The 18,997-nt window shown below is 45.0% G+C and overlaps 1 protein-coding gene across 6 annotated transcripts in view; it reads left to right on the top strand.

Moving 5' to 3' along the window:
* DPP6 (dipeptidyl peptidase like 6) overlaps nt 1–18,997 on the top strand; it is a 510,968-nt gene that overhangs the window by 375,216 nt on the left and 116,755 nt on the right. For all 6 annotated transcript variants that reach the window (XM_028749895.2, XM_028749897.2, XM_028749894.2 and 3 more), the window contains exons 4-5: nt 8,760–8,854; nt 9,321–9,395. In XM_028749895.2, the coding sequence (XP_028605728.2) occupies nt 8,760–8,854; nt 9,321–9,395 (170 nt within the window). The remainder of the gene's footprint in view (nt 1–8,759; nt 8,855–9,320; nt 9,396–18,997) is intronic.

An 18,997-nucleotide genomic window follows, 5' to 3' on the forward strand; every position in this document is an offset into this window, starting at 1 on the left:
AACTCCGTTTGCCTTCCCGCCGCAGCTGTACCTATTTATCTACTTGCACTGGCATGCTTTTGAACTGCTAGATTGGCAGAAGCTGGGACAGATGCAACGGGAGCTCACCCTGTTGTGGGGATTCGAACCGCCGACCTGATCTGCAAGCCCAGGAGGCTTAGTTGTTTAAACCACATCATCACCCGCGTCCCTGTTTACCTTTACCTTACTAGATTTGTGGCTTACTGTTAAAGCTACAGGATCCATTCCTGTCTTTCTTTGCAGCTAATTCCTCTGCAGCACTGGCATTGAGAAGTAAGACTCTGAATAGTGACCATCTTCTGAGCAGGAGAGGTTATTTGGGAGTTCTGTAGCAGACGGCATTTAATGGGAGAAGCTTACACCTGTGGAACTTGGGTTGTTGCTGTGCTCAAAGCTCTTGAATGGACAGAAGCGCCATCCCTTTGTGGAAAGCTGCCATCCTTCTTTTGATATAGAGAAGCCAAAATATGCTTGGACCCTGGAAGAGAATGGAAACCAGAAAGGAGAGGAATTATTTATTGTGTGCAGCTTTCCCTTGGCAGTTCTGGGAGCCCTTTGCCCTGTGTGCTACCTTGCCACAGGGCAGGTTTGTCTGGAGAAAGCATTGGTATAGACATGGCCTAAGGCAGAATCAAATCTCCAGTTTTATAAACAAGGAGGCGGAAAGCTTTGCATGCAAACTGAACCTTGCATGATTATCTAAACTTGACTATATCGCTTTGTCCTTACTTACTTCCTCCCAGCAATTCCTATCCCACCTTCCTACACGGAAGTGTACTCACCTTTGATTCATCTATTCTTTTCTGTGTACATCTATCTTAGAATTCCCTCCTCTGCTGTAGTTTTGTGCTTTTGCTACCAGACCTTGTCCTACCATTAGTCTGCTCTCTCAAAGCACTCCACCTTCCCTTCCTTGCTACCCCCATATTCTTGGAACTCATGCCCTGCTGCTACCTCTCTTACTTCCTTCAAAACCCACCTTGATCATGAAGGCCTTGGCATAACTCCATAGTTTGCATATCCTACTGTAGCTCAGTCTGCAACTAAGCCCAAGCATGTGCAACCAAAACAATTGCACACTGCTTCCTCATTTACCACTGCCTCCCATTTCTTTTCCTTCCTGCTCTATTGCTTCCCCTGTGAAGAATTTTAGATTGTAAGCTCTTCAGGGCAGAGGCTTGAACTCATATACCGTACTTCTCCTCTTCAAGTGCCATGAACACCAGTAGTGTTCTGTAAACCACCATCGTCATTGTCATTCTTTAGTTCCTTATTATATATTTTTCCCCCACCATGGGGGTATCAGTTGCATTTTCTGCCTTGGGCACCAACATGTGTTTGGTCTTTCTCTGTCCACTGTGATGCTATTGGCTCGCATTTTCTTGGGTCTCCACCAGCACTTGCTCTTGCTAAGCCATTCCATCAGCGTCTGTCGTTGGGAGTTGTGCTAGCTCAGTTTAGGGCTTTTGCCTGGCATTAATTGCTGGTGCAATTTGGAAATAAAACCAGATTGTTCTCGTCCACCTGTCGTGGGCTTCTCTTCTATCACTCAACAACGGCCTCTCTTAACTAGAATTGCCTCCATTTCCTTCACCGTTCATATTACATATGGGACTTCAAGAACTTGCAGGCAAATGGCTTATTTGTTCTTAATCTGTAAACCTGCTACACATTCAGCCGTTGCAGCCTGCTGCAACACCTCGGCCAAATGCCTTTTATGTGAAAAAATGGTATGTTGTGAATACAAATTGCTAGGCTAGAGCCACACAGAACATACGGCTGTGATGGGGCGACGATTTGGATGTGCTGCTGACAATCTGGCATCTTTCTTCCTTGGGTCCCTTTTGCCACCTGAACGTTAGCTTCCATTTCTCATTTCATAGGAAGAGATGGGAGATGTTGAAGAGAGAGGCCATAAAATGCTGGTTTAATCAAACACAGGAAGCTCCCATATACTAAATCACACCCTTGGCCTCTCTAGCTCAGTGTTGTTGACTTTCCACGGTTTCAGACTAGGGATATTTCCCAGCCCTAATGGAGAACAAAGGGACGTGGGTGGTACTGTTGGTAAAACCTCAGTGCCTAGGACTTGCTGATCGTATGGTCGGTGGTTCGAATCCCCGTGGCGGGGTGCGCTCCTGTCGTTCGGTCCCAGCTCCTGCCCACCTAGCAGTTTGAAAGCACTCTTAAGTGCAAGTAGATAAATAGGGACCGCTTTATAGCGGGAAGGTAAACGGCGTTTCCGTGCGCTGCACTGGTGCTGGCTCGCCAGCAGCAGCTTCGTCACGCTGGCCACGTGACCCGGAAGTGTCTTCGGACGGCGCCGGCTCACGGCCTCTAGAGCAAGATGAGCACGCAACCCTAGAGTCGGACATGACTGGCCCGTACGGGCAGGGGTACCTTTACCTTTAATGGAGAACAGCAGGGAGTGAACCTGGGACTTTCTGCAGGCAACAGAATTGCTCTGCCATTGAGCTATGCCCCTTCCTTGTGTCACCATTCAATTTGTGCGTGGGCCAAATACATGCATTGTTTAGCCAATAGGGTATTGTGTAACTCAGCCATGTTTTAGCTCACTGACAGGCAATTGTTGGCCCGTGTGTCACATGCAGCCCCTAGCCTAATTTTAGATGCTACTGGCCCCAATGTACCATTGTACTTTATCATAAGTAACATTTGCAGGTTTTTTATGGTCCTGACCGTGTTTTAGTGCTGTGGGATCAGTAGTTAATTCATTTTTGAACCCAGTCTCCTAGAACTGAGCTCTTGTGTAACAGCCATGGGATACTTCCATCCTCCAGATCCATAGAGCAGCACATGAGCTGCATGCTGGAGCTGAGTAGACTTGTGGCAATGTGTTGACCACACTTCCTTGGGATATGTGTCAGCAGACTGCCTCTCTGTGGCCAGAGAACGAGCCTTTCCAGACAGTTGGGAAATGTAATTCAAATGCTGCGTAATGCAAGTTTTAGAAGTGCAGGAGCTCAGCATGACAGCCCCATAGCAACATCCCTAAAGAGGGCCCCAAGCTGCTGTCAGATTTATTGATCTACATTTCTTGTGTACACTTTTACTATTAGTATATAGGACTGGGGTGGGGGAAGGGACTTATCAGTTTGTGGGTATTATTATTATTATTCATTTTGTGTTTTTATCTTGTATTTTTATGTTGTGAACCACCCTGAGATCTACAGATGAAGGGCAGCATACAAATTTAATAAGTAATAATAATGTATACACACACAAAATCTGGCGACTCTCAATATATAGGTAAAGGAAAAGGGACCCCTGACCATTAGGTCCAGTCGTGACAGACTCTGGGGTTGCGGCGCTCATCTCGCTTTACTGGCCGAGGGAGCCGGCGTACAGCTTCCGGGTCATGTGGCCAGCATGACTACGCCGCTTCGGGTGAACCAGAGCAGCACACAGAAATGCCGTTTACCTTCCCGCCGGAGCGGTACCTATTTATCTACTTGCACTTTGACGTGCTTTCGAACTGCTAGGTTGGCAGGAGCAGCGACCGAGCAACGGGAGCTCACCCCGTCGCGGGGATTCGAACCGCCGACCTTCTGATCGGCAAGTCCTAGGCTCTGTGGTTTAACCCACAGTGCTGTTTGCAGTTTCCGGAAAATGTGATATAAGGTATAGAATATACGTTGGTTGATATTGATATCCATTTGAGACTGTCAGCATTCACTGAGTGCATTATGCAACACATAGTTAAACCGTGGAGATCATTGCCACCAGAGGCAGTGATGGCCACCAACTTGATAGATAGATAGATAAATTTATTGTCATTGTCCGTATATACACAGTATACACAACAACGAAAATCAAACACCCACCCAAAGACCGGGTTCACATACACATTTGCACGTATCTCCAACACTCTCATCCTATTCAGACATAATCTATAAAAACATAACATAATCCAGAATATAACATAACCTATTAAAGGCCTAACATAACCTAAAACCTATCTCATTCCTTCCTACTCCCTGCTTGCTATTTCTTGCAACTGGCCCTGAGATCATTATTTAATGCAATCAGAGCTCTTGGATAGAAACTATTCAGAAGGCGTGTGGTTCGTGTTTTCATTGTCCTATATCTTCTGCCCGAATGCAACAGTTCAAAGAAGTTGTGAGCAGGATGGGTGGGATCTCTCAGGATATTGTGTGACTTCTTCAAAGTGCGAGACGTGAAGATCTCATCCAGGGTTGGTAGTTGGAGCCCAATAACATTCTGGGCAATTTTAATTATTCTCTGTAAAGCTTTTGTATCCGTTTCAGAGTTGCTCCCATACCACGATAATATACTATAGGTTAAGACGCTCTCGATGGTACTGTGATAATAGGACAAAAGTAGGTGCTGAGATAGATTCAGTCCCTTGAGCATTCTCAGGAAATACAACCTCCCCTGCACCTTCCTCACAACCATATTGATATTTGCAGTCCATGAGAGGTCCTCAGAGATATAAATGCCCAGATATTTAAAACTACCAACCCTTGGATGGCTTTAAAAGAGGATTAAACAAATTCATGGAGGAGAGGGCTGTTGATGGCTGCTAGTCACATTGGCTATGTTCTGCCACCACAGTTGGAGGCAGCAGTGCTTCTGAATACCAGTTGCTGGAAGCCACAGGAGGGGAGAGTGCTCTCGTGCTCAAATCTTGCTTGCAGGTTTTCCGCAGGACCCTGTGAGAATGCGATGATGGACTAGATGAGCCATTGGCCTGATCCAGCAGGCTCATATGTTCTTAGGAAAACCACAACCCATCAGTGGGCAAGATCTGAAGTGCTGCAGCTAAAGTTCTGCCTGCACATAAGGGCTTCTCACCTGCGGCAGATCCATCTGCCATCCAAAATGCCCCCTTCAAGCCCCCATAAGCAAAGGTCTGCAATTGGAAGGAATTGTCACTCTTTCCTGACGTGCAGGCATGGAAGAGCTTTATCAGGCAGATTCCTAGAAATCGTAAGCGAGGGAGATAGTTGAGTCAAGGGATTCCAGGATAATTCTTCATATGTACTTGAACAAACAGCTCTTTGCTTAGAGAATTAGGTATTTTCAGCATCGTTTTGGCTGAAAATAGCCCCCTATAAAATTGAAAACATTTTTTTAAAGAAATGAGATTCAGTGGTGACCTTTATCAGCTCTGATGACAGCTATAAATCAGGCTGAAATTCTCATCAGCTTGCTGGACAGAATTCATTACAGACCAAGATTGCTGTGTTATTTTCTGTCTTTGATTGAGGGACGCCCTATTAAAATGAATTCAGCTTCAATAATATGAATCACACATTTCAAAACACAAAAGGAGGCCTATTACTCATTGATTCTTAGGACAACGATGATTACAGGACTTGGAGACTACTGAAGCCTTATTGTGTTTTGCTTTGGGTCACAAAGCCGATCAATTTCTGCTTCTTTAAAGCAAGCCAATTTGCTCTTCATTAAATTTCGACCCTTTGCTGATGACGCGTATTGACTGTAGCAGCAAGATCTACAGCCCCAGCAGATCAATGATGGTTCACTTTTTTCTTTTCTTCTCTTCTTTTCAGTAGGGTCCGAATTTCCAAAAAGAAGTGAAATCCTTCAAAGATGGTTTAATCATTCAGAGTATAACATTCATAAACACATTGTCTCAATTGCCATGGGGATAACCATGTGGCTTGGTTTCTCATGTAGCTCTAGACCAGTGTTTCCCAACCTTTTTTGGGCAAAGGCACACGGAGGTAGGCTGGTGTGCCGTGGGAGGGAGGTGGGCGGCGAGAGGCGGGGCGGCGGCGGCGAGCACACGCGGGGCGGCGAGCGAGCGAGCTCCCACATCCCATCGCCGCTCGCTCCAGTAGGCCGGCCGAAGCGAGCGGCGATGGGATGTGGGAGGGAGCTCGCTCGCCGCCCCGCGTATGCTCGCCGCCGCCGCCCCGCCTCTCGCCGCCCAAGTCGCCCGCCTCCCTCCCACGGAACACAAGGCAACGTTCCGCGGCACACGAGTGTGCCGCGGAACACCGGTTGGGAAACACTGCTCTAGACCAGAGGGGGGAACATGTGGACCTCCAGGTGCTGTTGGACTGCAATGCCCATCATCCTTGATCATTGGCTATGCTGTCTCAAGGTGATAGGACATCTGGGTGGGATAACTAGTCTCATATGATCAACATGCCTAAGTCCAATTAATGCAGGAAGGGGTTAATGCCATAGAGTAAGCTGTCCTGCCAGGCTTAGCAATGTCTATTTCCCTTCACTTTGGGAAAAACTAGGAACTTCCCTGTTTAGGGAAGTTATAATGACTGATGTTTTAATGTATTTTTAATCTTTGTTGGAAGCCGCCCAGAGTGGCTGGGGAAACCCAGCCAGATGGGCGGGGTATAAATAAATTGTTGTTGTTGTTGTTGTAATCAAGTCTTTGTTTCCCCCCTGTCCTCCCGAGAAGCTCAACATGTGAAGAGGTCTGCGCTGGTTGCTACAGCTCAGACCGCATGGCTCTCACCAGCCACTCTTGAGGACCTAAAGCAATAATTTAGTAACTTTTCACCAGTTTGTGAAAGCTAAACTTTACTACCTGTGCAACCTTTGTTGAAGCACCTGAATCTGACCTCTGGAGAGTTTTTAAGAGGGGATTTTGGAAGTCACTTTAAAGGGCGTATTTTAAAGGTCTAACAGCCTATATGTCTACACTTTACTTTGCTGCATATTCTGTGACTTTAAATCTTCCCTGGGATTCTGTCACCAAAGAGTTCTTCCCCTAAACTTGGATCTTGGTATCCAGGAATTTCCACCAACAATCCGGAGGGTCACAGATGGTGCCCATCCCTGCTCTAGCATGCTTGTTATTCTGCTACTGGGGGCTGCATTTCAGATGGTCAATTTCCGACATGATTTTCTTTTATACACTCAATATTAAGTTTGTGCTCTCACAAACACACTTCTCTTGTTGTGCTTTTTGTGCTACAAATCTGTGTAAGTTTAATGGCCCTTTGGTTGTTGTGGATTTTACAAAATAATAATAATAATAATAATACAATCTTATAATTGTGATTTGGTGAAGCCCTGAGAACTCTCTGAGTTCTGTCTAACGGAATTACAGTTCTCAGACATTCCTGGATAGCAGAACAATGGCAAAACCAGTTTGATCTGTAGTACGGACATTTATTTAGTCTTTCACTGAACAAAATAATATTCAATGGCCCAGTTCTTAAAGCAGGGGGAGGTGAAACTCTGTTGCTGGACTACAACTCCCATCATCTCTGGCCATTGGCTATGCTGGCTGGGACTGATGGGAGTTGGAGTCCAGCAACATCTGGAGAAGCAGAGGTTCCCCATCCCAGCCTTATAACATGCAAGCTTGAACCTATGGCCCAGGGTTACAGTATGTCACTATGAGCTCCTGAGATACAGAGGTAACAAGTCAAATATTGTATGTGGAGCCATGCAATTAAAATTTCAGCAATATATATCCACTTCATGGATCTCTAACCAGGAAAGTATGGCGGATAGTGTTACATGCATTCACAAAAGAATCACTTGACATTCAAAAAATATTTTAACTATACCTAGATTTGTGGCCCTCGGGGATATGTTACTCATCTGCAGTAACATGGATTTAGTTACCTCTTAACACACAAAGCCATTTTATTACACAAGCAGGGCTGGCTGAAGAGGGACAAATTCAGAGAACATTTCAAGGCTCCCTGTGGGAATCTGAATCTACATTAGAGATTATGAAAACAAATCCTACTGCACTTTAACTACCAACAAAAGAATGGTCAACTAAAATCCAGGCAGGGTGGAACCGGAAAGAGATATGTTTAAAAGCTCTGGTTTTGATCATAGGAATTCAGCTATTGCTAGTATATACAGCAGTAGTTTGCAAACTTTCTTTCTGTTTTAAGTGGACAGTTATTTATCACATGTGCTGCAGTGCTGTCTTTTCAGTCTGTACCAGTTGCTTTGAGTTAAATTGCCTGGAAACAGTATTGCTGTGCATTTCAAGGCAATAGAAGTTCATACATGCCATTTTCATGGAACTCTTTCAACACTGACCTCTGTGCATCTGCCAAGGCCCCGAATGCTGCATGAAATTCTAGGTGTAACCTAGAGGTTCCGAGTTAGTTCACATTCATGACAAACACATACTGGGCCTATTAGGAACCCAGGAAGTCTGCCTATATCAGGTCAGACTATTTGCACATCAAGCACAACGCGCTAGTTCTTATTGACAGAGGTTCTCCAGCAGGGAAGCCATGAGAAATTGGATTCAGTTCAAATTTAAAGGTGGACTTGCCTGGTTTGCACTTTCCAAAGCAATAGGCAAACTGTAACACAGCCCTCCTTTGAATTTAGCACTTCTCTGAATTTTGCAATGCAGTTCTCCGGCCAAGTTATAGCTACAAAAATGCATATAATAGAATAAAGTGTTTATATAAATGCATATATTGGTGAAAATAACATAAAACCCACATTATATTAGGGGAAATTGCATGCAAAAATGTGTACTAGGAGAAAACACTGATGAATGTACAGGAGGAGGAAGAGGAGCAGCATGATAATAATAATAATAATAATAATAATAATAATAATAATAATAATAATAATAGATATATAAATGTAAAGAGCCAAACAGATTTGCCCATCCCTGCTCTACAGGGTCTTTCTTCCAGGATCGCCTTCTACCTAAGCCTGGTTTCTACCCAAATCATCTTTCACACTGTTGTTCTGTTCTCTCCTCTCATCTTTAGATACAGAATTCATTTATAGAAACCGGAACGGCTCTGTGATACTGCACAATGTTGAAACAAACAACTCAACGGTGCTAATAGACAACAAAATAATTGTAAGTACCACATTTAATGGGCAGGTTTATTTCACAGTTGTCTGGTTTTCAGACCAATAAAATGGCTTTAGTTTACTTCTTGTACCACCTTGAATAAGTAGTAAACTTATTAAATATCTTGGCCTTGGCAGCAGCAGAAAATGCAAAACACAGATCTTTTAACATACCTAGAGCTCAGATTCCATACTTGGCTTGACAGATAGCTGCAGCATTTTGATCTTTCCGTTTCTAACTGCTTAATAGTCTGTATGCCATATGAGACATGTGAGCCAAGCCTAGCTTTTGGGTCCTGCCCTTCCTTCAGAGCATTCAGTGATAATGGCAGGTTCTATTGTGAAACACACAGGCAACTTTATCTCATCTTCTTAAAAGAAGCAAGCAAATGTATCATGGTCATGTTCTTGGATTTCAAATTTATGCACATGCATTCAAATGAATTTACTTGTGACATTTTTTTTCTGTTTAGGTGTCTATGAAAGCTATTCGATATGAAGTTTCACCAGACAAAAAATACGGACTTTTTGCCTATGAAATTGCACCGGTAAGTAGACAGACTGTGTTACAGGCAAATAATTAACTGCATTTTCCTCCTCTGACATGATGGCCGTAGCTCCAGTCTACATTTTACCCAGATATGCCTACAGAAATGGTACACTTTGGTTGCTAAAGAAGTTTGGGGTTGTTCAAACATAATTTTAGACAATAAAAATAGCAGCTCAGTTGTATCTTAAAAATCAAATACTGCAAAATGGAGAGCAAGAGGGAATAGCTGGCAAAAGCTATGAAAAAAGGAGGGATGGAGTATTAGCTAAAACGACATTGCATTCTTCTTTCAAAGTGGGATATGCTCAATGCAGGGAGAGGCAACCTTTGGCCCTTCAGATGTTGTCAGACATTGGACATGCTGGTTGCCATTGATGGGATTTGGCACATATCCCAGCAAGCAGTCACCGTTTAGAGTAAAGACAGGGAAATGGTCATTACTTACTAGCACACATTATGAATGTTAATTGATGGTTCCTCCATTTGACCAGTGTAGTGCTGCTGATTTTATCTGCATGTACGAGCATAACAGCCAGTGCTGCAAAGGCCACAATTATCTTTATATCTGCTGTGGAATTAGTTGGGTGCATGAGAAGGGGCCTTGAGATCCCAGATGCTAGATCTCCTTATAGACCTGGGCTTCTTCCACTTTTGTTTCTGTACAACTTCCAACACTACACACAAAAAGGTCAAATGTTTCATCTTCTTTTTAAATACTTGAAGGTTTGTTTTTTTTAGTTTGAAATAAAAATTTGCCTTTGCCAATATAGAGAGGGAGACCTGAGTACTGTCACCAGCCACAGTATAACACAGCATGAATAGAAGTGTTTTTAAATGCAATGAAATCCTGGCTCGTAATCAATGGGCTTAGAAAAGGGGAAGCAATACCTTTCAATAATTACGCTGTTACCCCAGGGACCTTTTCTCCTCTTTGCATCACTGGAATGTAGATACGGAAATGGAAAATTATAGTGTACTCCCAATTGTCAAATGAAAAGTTCTGAGAGAAGGCGTTCACTACAGAAAAACTTCATCATGAAAAGGTTGTGGCAGTTCTGGAAAAGCTATGGAAAGGGGCAACTGAAAAGGGAGGAGGAATCCACACACCCCCCATGAAGAAAAGTTACCGTTTGGAGCTAGGAATAAGGTGTGCAAGGAGGGACTTGAAATAAAATTGCTCATGAAATTATTCAGGATGTGAAGAGAGAGGTTTTTGCTGCATAATACTGGAGCCTGGGATCATTCAGGGAAGCTGAGTGTTGGAAAGTTTTGGACAGACAAGATGAAATACTTCTTTATCAGAGCCGGCCCACCTGTTTGGTAGCATGAAGCAGCCGCCTCAGGCAGTGTAAATGCAAGAGGAAGCTGCCCCACCACCGCCAGAGAAGCAACCCAGGTCAGAGGAGGCAGCAGCTATAGCAGAGCAGCACAGCCTTCTGCATCCCATTTTTGCCTCCAGTCTTCCCTGCCCCTAGGGGGTGGAGAGTGTCCAGGGGCAAAGCTCTGTGGAACAAGGACACCTGCTATCTGGACAGTTCATATGATTCTAGCAAGCTCCCAACTGCTATAGAATCTGACTCTGAAAACTCATTATAGGTCATCAATGCCAAGAAATCCCATAACAAACCAAGAAAGCTAGAAGTCCAGCCAAGTGCATCAGGACCTGGACATCTGGTTGAATACACTACATGTAGCAGAAAGTGGGTGATACTAAGCAGGTGAAGCTTCAATGGGCTTTTCTGTTTGTCTCAAAAAATCTGTATTTTCCCAAGTGGCTCACACTGCCATCTAGCAGATGCGAAGGGCATAAACCAAACTTCAGTAGACAGGGAGGTTGTTGGTCCTGTAGCTGTACAGACAAGTCTTTGCTGCAGTGATTTCCAGTCTCCCCCTTTGTGAAATTTTCTATACAGTGGAACCTTGGGTTGCAAACATGATCTGTGCGGGAGGCACGTTTGCAACCCGCAGCGCCGCAACTGCACTCGTGTGGGTCGTGATTCGGTGCTTCTGTGCATGCACAAAGCGCAATTTAGTGCTTCTGTGCATGTGTGAGTGCCGAAACCTGGAAGTAACCTGTTCCGGTACTTCTGGGTTCGGTGCTGTGCGCAACCCAAAAATGCATAACCTGAAGCATCTGTAACCCGAGGTACCACTGTAATTTGCCTCCTTCCTAAATCACTCTATAAATTTAAACAGAAGGTAAATGTCAATGTCTCTCACAGCTGAAATAACACATTAATTCTAATCCTTCTGTTCCCAGTGCTAGAGTTAAGGATGAACTATTAACGTTTATTACTACTGGATTTGGTTCCTCAGATGTCCAAAAATTTCAGACATACAAATAACAATATTCTTCTGCCCATTGCCTCCCACAACAACCTAAGCGACTTAGATTCAAGATGGGGGTTTTTTTAATTAAACGAAAACACCTGGGCTTGAAAGTGCCTGATATAATATTTGGCAGTAGGGCTAAGGGAAATTCTGAAGGCCAAGGATAGGACTTTAGTCCTTTATCCATCCCTAAGAACAGCCAAAGCAAAATAAATTGTGAAAAATTGTGCTCAGCTTGTATAATTGATATGGGTTGCATAATTCATTTAGGTTTGAAGTTACTTGGTGCAAGCTTGTAATCCCTACCCTGTCCTGTGTGAAATAAAAAATGTTTTGCAGCTGGAATATGGCTATCCTTCTTTTGAGGAGATTTAACATTACAGTAGCACCAAAATAGCAAGCAATCAGCAGAGTAAACCTCTGGACAAATAAATCCTTATAAACTCTTTTCTTTTTTGGCACATTTTGTAGAAAAGCCAGACTACAGAATATAGCTGCAATGCTGTGCATTCTTACTCATGCATAAGTCCCTTTGAAGTCAGGGTGATCTGCTTCTAAGCAAACATGCATAGAATCGATCTGTAGAATAACCTAAAAGGCCAGTATATCCCCTCACCTTATCACAGGTGCATTAGGCACAATGTTTTCTCTTGCCTGCAGAGCAAAAGAGACTTAAGTGGAGTTGCAGGTCTAGAAACAGGCAGCTCTACTGAATATCTAAAAAGTGGCAAAGCAATGTTAAACATGCGTTTTTTAAAAACCAGCTGGAATTCTAAATTTTCAGGATTGTGTGATGATTCAGAATTTAGCAACAATGGAACTAAGCAGAGCATCATTCTGCCGGCACGTAAAAGAACTGCATTGGCTGCCAATATTCTTTATTTTAATTTATTTGTTATTACATTTATATCCCAGCTTTCCTCCAAGGGATACAAGCTGCCATCATTTCCTTTTATTTATCCCTACAACAACCCTCTAAGGTAGGTTAGGCTAAGAGACTGTGACTGTCTCAAAGGCACCCAGAGTGAGCTTCATGGCTGAGTGGAGATCAAATCTCCACTTGTTTCCCAAACCTTGGTTTCCCAAGATTTAGTCCATACTAACCACTACATTGCACTGGTTACCATACCAAGGTTAAGCTTTTGTTACTATTGTACGAAGTCCTGAACATCTTGAGCTCAGAATGCCTAAGAAATTGCCTTCTCCTCCCTACAGACCCAGTTGGTCACTAAGATTGTGGTCCCATTGGCACTATACATTTGAAACAGTATCATACTACATTAGGGACGCAGGTAGTGCTGTGGGTTAAACCACAGAGCCTAGGACTTGCGAATCAGGAGGTCGGTGGTTCGAATCCCCACGACGGGGTAAGCTCCCATTGCTCGGTCCCTGCTCCTGCCAACCTAGCAGTTCGAAAGCACGTCAAAGTGCAAGTAGATAAATAGGTACCCCTCTGGTGGGAAGGTAAACGGCGTTTCCGTGTGCTGCTCTGGTTCACCAGAAGTGGCTTAGTCATGCTGGCCACATGACCTGGAAGCTGTACGCTGGCTCCCTTGGCCAATAAAGCGAGATGAGCACCGCAACCCCAGAGTCGGTCACGACTGGACCAAATGGTCAGGGGTCCCTTTACCTTTACCATACTACTTTAAGCAGTCACAAATAATCCAGAGAGCTGTAGTTTGTTAAGGATACAGTGGTACCTCAGGCTAAGTACTTAATTCGTTTTGGAGGTCCGTTCTTAACCTGAAACTGTTCTTAACCTGAAGCACCACTTTAGCTAATGGGGCCTCCTGCTGCTGCACAATTTCTGTTCTCATCCTGAAGCAAAGTTCTTAACCTGAAGCACTATTTCTGGGTTAGCGGAGTCTGTAACCTGAAGCGTATGTAACCTGAGGTACCACTGTAGTGAGAGTTCTACGGCGATCCCCTATTTCCCTCAGAGAGATACAATTCCCTGAGTTCCCAAGGAAGAAGGACTGGTTGTTAAATCCCTCTGGGAATTTAGATAGATAATAATAATTTATTATTTGTAGATAGATGATAAGATAGATAGATAAGATAGATAAATAGACAGACAGACAGACAGATACACAGTGGTACCTCGGGGTACAGACGCTTCAGGTTATAGACGCTTCAGGTTACAGACTCCGCTAACCCAGAAATAGTACCTTGGGTTAAGAACTTTTCTTCAGGATGAGAACAGAAATCATGCTCCGGCGGCATGGCGGCAGCAAGAGGCCCCATTAGCTAAAGTGGTGCTTCAGGTTAAGAACAGTTTCAGGTTAAGTACGGACCTCCGGAATGAATTAAGTACTTAACCCGAGGTACCACTGTAGATGTACATACCAGCTGGACAAAAGCAGCTGAGAATGCCCTTGTGCATTGCTAAGGATACCGAAGGCCTTAATCTGCCCATTAGTCGGGTGATGTTGCAATGGAAACTTCTAATATGATGTCGTTTAATGCTGGAGGGCTCCTGCTGTGACAGAGCCTTCTGTGCTGGGTCCACCGTGCAAGATGAGCGCCTTTGCAATCTTACTTAACAGTGTGCATTAGCTGAAAAGATTATCCCACCTCTGAGTGAAAGTAGGCAGCGTCTTTGAGATGAATGTTTTGGAGCTGTTGGTTTTTCCATTCCCCCCCCCCCCCAAGTAGTTTTAAGAAGCCTAGTTCTCTGCTGGCTTATGCAAGTGAAGCCTCTCCCTCAGATCTCATTTTTCAAAAATGTCTCTGATAATATTAAAAGAATCATGTAAGAGGAAAGGAATGGAAACTAGGTGAGAGCAGCTTAGAATAGGCTGCCTTTGTTGCCTTCTGAGTCACAGAGACCAGGAAGAAGAAAAGAAAAGCAGAGGTGGCATCTTTTCATTTATTTATATTTATTTCAAAAAATGTATATTCCACCTTTCAGGGCAAAACCTTCCCAAAGTGTCTTATACCAGCGCCATCATCCTCGATGCATCAGATACAGCAGCAGAGGCGTTCCTGTTAGGGCAAACAGGGTGCAGTTTCACCAGTCCCTTGCGAATTACATATTTTAGGGCTAGGGAGGGGGTGGTCTGTGTTGAGCTTTATAGTTTTATCTGCTAGTTTGTAGGTGGGACTGTTGTTTTGTGTGTTGCTTGCATGCCGCTAATGTTTTCTGTCTCTGTTATGGGGGAAGGCTGTTGTTTTGGTTTTGTTTTCCCAATGTGCCGTATGGAATATTGATGTGTTATATAAGTACACACACACACACACACACACACACACACCTTTTATGGAAGCAGAGGAGGAGGGAAATTCCAAGTGTTGGTACTGACCTTTAAAGCCCTTTGGCTATCCTCACTTGGTTTAGCCAGCCAGTCAAGACTTTCCTGATGTGTGGCCTCGGTCCAGTATACCTGAAGGAGCGTCTCCACCCCCATCGTTCAGCCCGGACACTGAGATCCAGCGACGAGGGTCTTCTGGCGGTTCCCTCATTGCGAGAAGTGAGGTTACAGGGAACCAGACAGAGGGCCTTCTCGGTAGTGGCTCCCACCCTGTGGAACGCCCTCCCATTAGATGTCAAAGAGAAGAACAACTACCAGACTTTTAGAAGACATCTGAAGGCAGCCCTGTTTAGGGAAGCTTTTAATGTTTAACGCTGTACTGTTTTTAACACTTGATTGGGAGTGAGAGGCTGGGGAAACTCAGCCAGATGGGCAGGGTATAAATGATAAATTATTATTATTATTATTATATGGAGGAGAGGGCTACCAGTGGCTACTAGCCAAGATGCCTAGGCTCTGCCTTTACAGTTGGAGGCAGTAAGTGCTTCCAAATACCAGTTGCTGGAAGCCACAGGAGGGGAGAGTAGCTCCTGTGTTTGAATCCTGCTTGCGGCTTTCCTATAGGCATCTGGTTGGCCTCTGTGAGAACAGGATGCTGGACTTTATGGGCCACCAGCCTGACCCACCAGGCTCCTTTTATGTTCTTAGCATATTTGTGCATATTTTCTCAATGGAAGTCGCTTGGAGACCCTTTGGGTGACAAGCGGCCAGTAAGTTTAATAAGTAATAAGCAAACAACATTGGTCTCCCCTGAGTCAGCCCCCCCCCCATCTGCCTTCCTGCCTTACTTACAACTAGTCTAAGGGACTGATGGCCTTGCCTGTCAGCTTCTCCCTCATTAGTCTCAGTGTTTTCCTTGTAGAACTCCACAGTAGGAGGCAGATGGGGAGAAAATTAGAATGCTGTGTGATCTGATGGTGAATTTGGGGTGACCCAATGCAAAATCCTGAGGATCCATGGGCTTTTACCTCCCCCCTCCCAGCCAGCCTCCTTTATCTCTAGCGTCCCTTATCTCCCTCCCCGATTGCTTGCCAATCAGCTGCTTCCTTTCAACACCCCCTTCCCTCTTGTTTGCCTTAGTGTCTTTTCCTTAGCTGGAGCAGTTTTTTGCTCCTCCTTTTCTTCTAATTTCTGTCCTCATTGTTTTAGTCTTCCTGTCTCCTCTCCTTGCAAGTTTGCTGCCTTTACCTTCTCCCTCCCAGGCAGCCTCCTTTATCTCTAGCGTCCCTTATCTCCCTCTCTGATCGCTTGCCAATCAGCGGCTTTGTTTCAACACCCACTTCCCTCTTTCAAAAAAAAAAAGCATGATCTGCTTTTTGCCCCTGGGCAATTCGGCTCCAGGGACCATGCATTTGCTCCATAAGACGCACAGACATTTCCCCTTACTTTTTAGGAAGAAAAAAGTGCGTCTTATGGAGTGAAAAATACGGTACTTGTGCCTGGTTATTATTGGTTCCAGGTCTATCCTCTGTTGGACTCCTTGCCTTCTGTCATTCCAGCCCCATTGGGTATCAGCCACTAATGCAGAGTTGATCACACACAAGTGTGGGGAGGCCTGTATATACACATTCATCTTATTCTATTAAAATGTGCATAGGGAGTGCCTGTGTGTTTATTCTAATGAGTTCATAATGCATGCTTGTTGTCTGCTTTTAGAATAGCTAAAAAGGGCAATCGACACACATTTATTTTTTCCAATCAAACCTGAGGGAGAACTTCTCAAGTAGGTTGGCACCAAGCAGTGCCATTCTTTCCCATATTTTTGTGAGAGACGGACAAATGCTGGATTTATATAGATGAAACTGCTGGTATGAGGGTTTTGATCGAGGGCCACCTCATCATCTCAGTGGGATATAGAAGCCCAAGTATAATTCTTCAAGTCGGTTTCTCTTTGGCTGCTTTGACAGACAGGCATGGACTTATATATATACCGTATTTTTCGCACCATAGGACGCACTTTTTCCCTCCTAAAAAGCAAGGGAAAATGTGTGTGCGTCCTATGGAGCGAATGCAGGGGGGAGGCAGGCGGGAAAAGCCCTCAAGAGCCGCACACAAGCTTTGTGCGCTCTTGCGGGCTTTTCTCCAGGAGGGAGAAGGGACTGACTGGCTGCAGCAGTCCCTTCTCCCTCCTGGGGGAAAAGCCCCCAAGAGCGGCACCCTTTTTAAAGGCTGCGCGGCTCCTGCGGGCTTTTCTACGAGGTGGGGGAATCCCCCCACCTCCCAGAAAAGCCAGGAGAAGCCGCACAGCCCCTTTAAAGAGCGTTCGGCTTCTGCGGGAGGTGGGGGAAGCTGCAGCAGATTCCCTCCTCCCGGGCTCCCTTTGAAGCGGCAATGTGGGAGGGTAAGCTGCTCCCCTCCCACTTTCCTGCTTCAAAGCAATCACGGAGGGGGGAATCTGCTGAATCCTCCAGCAGCGGAGGATCCATGGTCCTCTTCCTTCCCTCCTCCATAGTTGCTTTGAAGGAGGAAAGTGGGAGAGGAGCTGCTTGCACGAGTGTAAGCTGCTCCCCTCCCACTTTGCTGCTTCAAAGGGAGCCCGGGACGAGGGAATCTGCTGCAGCCTCGAGCAGCGAAGAGGATCCATGGGTCCCCTCCTTCCCCCCTCCGTGGTTGCTTTGAAGCAGGAAAGTGGGAGAGGAACTGCTTACACGAGTGTAAACTGCCCCCCTCCCACTTTCCTGCTTCAAAGCAATTACGGAGGAGGAATCCGCTGCAGCCTCGAGCAGCGGAGGATCCATGGTCCTCTTCCTTCCCTCCTCCGTAGTTGCTTTGAAGGAGGAAAGTGGGAGGGGAGCAGCTTACACTCGTGGCAGGTAGGGGGGTACCTACCTAGACACTGAAGCCACATGTCTCTTAGATGAAAATTGGGAGTGAGCATTGTGTGAAGTGGCTGTGGATCTCCTGCCGCAGAACTGTAGGACTGTATAGAGTTGGGAGGGCCACCCAAGTGTCATCTAGCCCAGCCCCCTCACAATGTAGGAATCACAGCTAAAGAACGCCAGGCAGATGGTCCCCCAACCGCTGCTTAAAAGCCTCCAGTGGTGGAGACCCCAAACACCTTCCGAGGTCATAGAATTGCAGGGTTGGAAGGGAACCCCAGGAGTCATCTAGTCCAGCCCCGGTGGACAGCGGGCGCAATCCATCCCATTGCGCAAGACTAAAGATGCTGCGCAAGGCTAAAGAAGAAGCCAAGGCAGTGAGCGGGATGGATCGCGCTTGCTGCCTTGTCTTCTTCTTTAGCTGCACTGGAGAGGTTTAGCTCCTGGCTGGAGAAGTTGCGCGGCTATGGATCCCGCGCGCTGTCTTGGCTTCTTTGCTCTTTGGGGCTGGGGGGGGGGACCCGGGCTTCCCCCGCAGCCCCGAGAAGCTCTGGGAGAAGTTGCTCTTTGGGGCTGGGGGGGGGATAATATTTTTTTCCTTGATTTCCCCCTCTAAAAACTAGGTGCGTCCTGTGGTCCGGTGCGTCCAATAGAGCGAAAAATACGGTATATATATATAATCCATTCACTATCTTTCATTTAAAGTGCCCCAATCTTTAGTACATGTAGGAACCAGCCAGGAATTAATTGGTAACAAAAGTGATGAGGTGATGCAAACCTACCTGGAATCACCTGCTTTGATATGGAAGCTTTTCCCCTTATCTCAAATGGTTGCCCACTCACAGGTGTTTTGTTTTGTTTTGTTTTGTTTTGTTTTGTTTTGTTTAAAGGGCATCCTTTTCATGCTCGGAGATTTTACACCTGTCAGTTCCTGAAAATGATTTAAGTTCTCCCTGATCGTCTTAATTTTTGCAGTTTTTTAAAAAAATAAATCTTTTAAATATTCTTTATGTGTTAGTGGTTATTTTTGTAGGTGATTTAATAGATGAATCAGTTAAAATTTGGGTTGACTAAAAGAGGCTTTGTTTAATTTTGCAAGAGGGTTAAAAAAAATTTTTTTTTAATGGAGGTGTTTATGA

This window comes from Podarcis muralis, chromosome 12 (genome assembly GCF_964188315.1).
Source record: "Podarcis muralis chromosome 12, rPodMur119.hap1.1, whole genome shotgun sequence".
Classification (NCBI taxonomy): domain Eukaryota; kingdom Metazoa; phylum Chordata; class Lepidosauria; order Squamata; family Lacertidae; genus Podarcis; species Podarcis muralis.